Genomic DNA, 6,149 nt, shown 5'->3' with positions numbered 1-6,149 from the left:
TGTGTCACTCTATCCATTATCAATTGATTTTGGATGTGAAAAATCTCATATCACTTTATCAATCATATTCAGCACCCATGTGGTTCTATTTCCAGCAACTTTGCACTTATAATTGATGAATTAGCAATTCAATAATTTATTGGAGCCCTTTACCGGCCGGTACATCTTGTTCATGAAACCTTAGTTATCCAAGAAAACTTAGTGTTCGAAATATCGGATATATCGCCGATATTTCGAATCCGATACGATAAGAGCATATTGGTCAAAATTTATCGGTCAATGCAGAAATGATGATCAACGGTCAAATATCGGTCAAACTTTGATTTTATTTTTATTTTTCAATATTTGTTTAATTTTTAAATATTTATTTCCTCTCTTTTAAAAAAAACTTATATCTTTTTTTTCATTTTTTCATATATATATTTAATTTATATATATTTTAAATATATATATGATGAATTTCAAGTCTAAATAATCATTCTTAAATACCTATTTTTATTATTAGATATCATTCGTGTACTTTAATTGTCACAAAATCAAGTATTTATTTTTTTTAGTTTACTTAATACCGTTTTTTTAGTTTATTTGGTACATATTGAAGTATAAACCGATAAAACCGATATATATCGATATATCCCCGATATATCTCTGATATATCATTTTACAACTCGACCGATACGATACCGATAAACGATATTTACACCATTGAGAAAACTACAAATGCATTCTAATTACTGAAATCAAAGGTAACAAAGTAGAAACCCTAGTAAACTGCTACATACCAAATTTGCTTGTTAATTTTCCCTGGCTAACTAGCTAGCTATCTTTAGTAACGCTCTTGGGGACGAGGCATGTTTTATACTGCCATTCTCATGCCCAAATAGGATACTATGCCATCATGTTGGCATGGATCATACACGAACAGCTGTAATACTCCATAGAGCATATATATAATTTCATCATATCAGGGATGCTGAAACTGAGAGGGACGGTCATGAATGTTAATACGTCTGATGTAATTATTACATAACGCAATGCAATAACTAGCTCAGCTTGGCTAGCAGGAGGCATATTTCACTTGGCTGGAAATGTGAAAGCATATTAAGCTTTGCCTAGTGCTCTTCTTCAAGATTGTTGATTCTAGCGGGTGTCGTTATTCATTCATATTCAACTCAACCTAGAAAACAAAGCAGCAACCTCGACATACAATTATGTGATTAATTAACCTGCCAAAGTTTAAAATAAGAAGCCATTAGTTGACGTCTTTGGTTCTCTTCGATCGTTTTGAAGTAATAGAACAAATGGGAACGGCAGCTCTCAAAGTAATATAACCAAGTGTGGGATCGGGGAATTATTACGTAGGTTGGAATTAAAGTAATTAATTTCCAACAACTAGGGTCCGAGGCATGGTAACATACAATGATATCTAGCTAGTACATTGTTAGTTATGAAAGCATGATAGACAAAGAGATCAAATTAAAGTTGGAACTGTCTTGAAAAGCATGTAGTTACTTCTTAAAATGTAGTGATTCTTTGAAACTAAGATATAAGCGCTATCTTTGAAAGTTGATATTACTTGTTGTCTAAACCATACTAAAAACAGATCGATGCTAAAGGCTAGAGCTAGCGAATGGTATATATGTAAGTTTGGTTAGGATATCGGTTAATTTCTAGCTATGCCACTATATAACATGTAAGGTTTTGTATATATATAGGTCCGATGTTGATTTTGTTTCTTGGACTATTATCTTTTCCGTAAGTGGATGGAGATTTAAGACATCGATCCACATGTGCTAGTTTGCCAGAGAATTCATCTATGATTCACGTACGTGCTTAGGAAAATAAAACTTCCTAGAAGAGTAGGTAGTTAAGAATAATAGAAATGTTTCAATTAGGGTTTTTCGTTTGCTTAGAGAAGAAAAGGAATTGAAATATAGTAGACTAGTAATCTTCAATTTCACCAAGAAAAGATTAAGAACACGAGTGAGGAAAGCAATGGAATATTATTCTGATATATTATCAATTTTGTATTACCCAACAAGTCAAGGGCATTCGGTATTTAACTTGATTAGAAGTTTTTCCAATAATGTGTTGTTGTGAAGGCACTATATATAATTGTATAAGGCCAAAGAAGACCTGGTTCCAAATTGCTCACAAGTCACAACAGTGAATCTATTGCTTCATCATGACCACAGTGCATCAGAAATGAAGCAGTTTTCTCTGATTTTGTCTTCCTCGATCTATTCCCAAAACCAGAATCCTGATTTCTCTCCACCAAAAACAAGCTAAGCTAAGCTAAACCCTCCTCCTAGCTAGAAAGCAGCACCGACAACAGAGGAAATAGATAGCAACAGAAACCGAGAGTGTAGTGCGGGGAAAGGACAAGCTGGGCTAGATAATTGTTTCTCAAAGTTCAACATGTCAAATAGTACATGTGATATTGAAGAAGGTAGCTTCTCCTCAGGGAACACAGTTGGGGAAGAACATCAAGAAAAGCAGCTTCAAAAACACTTGCATGGCTCCAACTCCGGCGGAGGTTCCGGAGGTGGGAAGAGTAACAGCAATGGCTCTGTCACTACCCAACAGCAACAGCAGCAGCCAATCAAGAAGAAGAGAAACCTTCCCGGAACACCAGGCAAATAATTCAATCTCTTTCCCACCACCCAGGCACCCATGAAATTATACTATGAATTTCTTAAGTTTCTGTCTGGTTAACACAGGCAGAGTAGAAGTAGATATTTGAATACTAACCTTACAGGTATATGTGAGGATCGATAAATAATCTCGATCTACAAGTAGAGCTATGATATATTTAGATGCTAAACTTTTTTGGTTAGCGATTGGAATCCTTCGTGCATTTTTGCTCGTGAGTCATAGATAAGAATACAATAGTAGGACTTTCTGAATGAGATCAGTGCAGAAGAAAAGGTAGTAAACTTGAGTTGCAATCTACATCATTGAAGTTCAAAATTTTGTGAAGAACTGTTGGTCTGTTGCCCTGTGAGTACAATTAGTGCTTTATGATATTTTACATGATCTTGGGGAGAAGTACTGTTTCTGTCATGACCTACCCAGCAGCTTAATTACTGTGTACTCATGACATGATGTTTTTATCATGGTTCATTCTATAGTCGATCTATACTCTAGTACATATTTTCCGGTAGAACTCTACAACGTTAAGTATAGTTAACTAAATGTCACTACATGATCACAGATCCGAGTGCAGAAGTTATTGCTCTATCACCAACGACTCTCATGGCAACGAACCGGTTTGTGTGTGAGATCTGCAACAAAGGGTTTCAGAGGGACCAGAACCTTCAGCTTCACAGGCGAGGCCATAATCTTCCGTGGAAGCTGAGGCAAAGAACCAGCACTGAGGTTAGGAAAAGGGTTTACATATGCCCTGAGCCAACCTGCGTCCACCACAACCCTGGTCGTGCTTTAGGAGATCTTACTGGCATCAAGAAACACTTTAGCCGAAAACACGGTGAGAAAAAGTGGAAATGTGACAAGTGCTCCAAGAAATATGCAGTGCAGTCAGATTGGAAGGCTCATCAGAAGACTTGCGGGACTAGGGAATACAAATGTGACTGTGGAACCATCTTTTCCAGGTACTAAATAATTCATAGTTGAGTAATTATGTTAATAAACCTCCTATTCAACCAAATAATTAAGGAATTCAGTATGCTTTATGGGACTGCATTTGACAAATATTGCATGTGCATGAAATATACAGAGATATAGTATAGTTGCTTGGGATCATCAATTCTCACTCAACCAAAATAGAGGTCTGGGTTCTAATAAACGTCACCTCAATTAATTTCCGTTGTGTTATAGTTTGATTTCCTTAATTGTAGTTGGTCTAGTTTCAATATTATAAGCTAAATCATGGATTTTAATTATCAACAGAGGCTAATTAATTAAGTTAACGCTTTTTTATTTTCTTTCTGATTGTGTTTAGAAAACATAGGATGAGATTAAAGAAACAAGTAGATCAGGATGACTATTGTAAACTATATGTCATTCAGTACAGTGATGCATCACTATTGTGATTGAGCCCTCCAAACTTTGAACATATAGTCATATAATTGTTAAAATGGCCGACAAATTGAAGTAACATACCGACCTCTTTCTGGAAACCCTTTTAGTTTTAGGTCCCAAATATTCTTTTTCTTCCCCGCCACTATCTTACAACACCAAATCATGCATATATATTAACCCTATCTTCATGTAGTTTGTATTATGATACAAGTATAGGTTGTATAGCAATATATTCGTGTATAAATATCACAACCTTTGTTTCTTACAATTCTAAAATGTGCAGGAGAGATAGCTTTATCACACATAGAGCTTTCTGTGACGCATTGGCCGAAGAAAACAACAAAGTAAACCACGGACTCATAATGAACAACAACATGGGGACCCATAACCAAATGCCGGATCACCTCATCTCCTCCATGCCACTAAACACTAACACCTCTATGGGAATAGGAGCAGGAGCAATCTCTGAATACAACAACTACGACCCCAAAAACCCTCTGAAGTCCCTCCCGGATGAGCTTGTCCCATTGCCGTTCAAGTCCATCATGAACACCAATCTCCCAGCCGGAGGAGGAATGTTTTCCAGCAGTTCCGGCTCACTATTTGGTGGCCCTAGAAGTGTCAACAACAACTCCTCCAACCTCCAATTGAGCTCCAACAACAGCTCCTCCGCCGGATTCAACTACCTTCAAGACAGCAAAAATGGCTGCGGTGGAAACCCTAATCTAACCGCTTCGGCTCAAATGTCAGCCACTGCTTTGCTCCAGAAGGCAGCTCAAATGGGAGCTACTGCCAGCAACACTACTATAAACTCCCCTATGATGCAGAAGAGCTTCGTCACCAGCATGGCCGGCCCCGAGAACCACCACCTTCTCTCCAATAACTCTATCAACGTCACTCGACCGCCGTACGATCACCACCCTCAGTTCCAGCAAGTCCAACAACAGATGCCGGATCACCACCAGATGGTGGGGATGCACGGCTTTACCAACCAGCTCTTCGGTGACGCCAACGGTACCACAGCAGCCAACTCGGCCGCGATGAGTGATCAGATGGGGATGCTCAGTCAGGCGGTGTTTACCATGGGGAGTGGAGGCAGCCATGAGCAGAATCAAGCATTGCTGAGGAACTTGGAGCAGCAGAGGTTCAGGGTGACCGGCGGAGAAGGAGGCGACATGACTACGCTTGATCTCTTGGGGCTCGGCGGAGGAGGAGGACCACGGCCTCAGCCGCAGAACTTGCATGAGCAACATCAGCAGAGGTTGGACTTGGAGGCGATGAGTCAGCCGAGTATGCCGATGATGAACCCTTTCCACCAGCAACAACAGCGGCCGCACGGTGACTCCCCGGTGGAAAGCAACCCGTTTGGGATGTGATCTTCTTGATCGGTTATGGTGTACTAGCTATGAGTTATCATTTACTTGGAAGAACTAGGTTTTGTTTTGTGTCTTTTTTCCGTCTTTGCTGACAAGGTGAGGGTCCGGAGGGGGCCTTTCATACATTGTTTGTATTGTTGTGAAGGGGGGTTAGGGGACCTTTGGGAGTTAAGGCAAGTCGAATATAGGCCTCTGTCTCGAACGAAATCGCCATTTATGTATGACCCCAGTCATATTACAACTCTTAGGAAGTAGAATAAATTTCATTTTATTCACTCAAGTAACCAAAAACATTAATTTTTTCCTATTTATAATCAAGAATTTTATACATTCTCGAGAAGTTGAAGATGGTGTTCACTATGTTGCAGGGGATATATTGCAGATGATCTTGAGCTTTTTTTTCTCATATCGCCATTTACTTTCTACAAAAAAATAAAACTGAAATCCGATCAAAAAATATGTAATAACCCGAATTTTTAGAAACTAAATGTCGAGTATTTTCAAAGTGTTAAACTTGTGAAATTAATTCAAGACGAAAATTGGAGGTTTGCGACATTTCGAAACGAAAACGGAAACGTTCTCGGATCGTTTAATTAGAAAACGTAACGTTACCGCAACGTATAGATCGACTTTTATTCCGTCGCTCGGTTGCGAAAACTTCCTTCACAAAAGTCGTAGAGCTCATCGATACGAATTCGTGGACATGTCATCCGTTCGAATCGGACGTCGGAC

General features: G+C 38.9%; 1 protein-coding gene across 1 annotated transcript; it reads left to right on the top strand.

The window, feature by feature from the left end:
* Window positions 1-2,172: 2,172 nt before the first annotated feature.
* LOC126782524 (zinc finger protein GAI-ASSOCIATED FACTOR 1-like) lies at window positions 2,173-5,763 on the top strand. The gene is made up of 3 exons (XM_050507780.1): window positions 2,173-2,635; window positions 3,215-3,611; window positions 4,325-5,763. Exons 1-3 carry the CDS (start codon window positions 2,419-2,421, stop codon window positions 5,415-5,417), a joined length of 1,707 nt encoding a protein of 568 aa, XP_050363737.1. The 5' UTR covers window positions 2,173-2,418; the 3' UTR covers window positions 5,418-5,763.
* The last annotated feature ends 386 nt before the right edge of the window (window positions 5,764-6,149 follow it).

The sequence above is a fragment of the Argentina anserina genome, chromosome 2 (genome assembly GCF_933775445.1).
Source record: "Argentina anserina chromosome 2, drPotAnse1.1, whole genome shotgun sequence".
NCBI classification, from domain to species: domain Eukaryota; kingdom Viridiplantae; phylum Streptophyta; class Magnoliopsida; order Rosales; family Rosaceae; genus Argentina; species Argentina anserina.
This window is presented reverse-complemented; position numbering and strand designations above follow the sequence as displayed.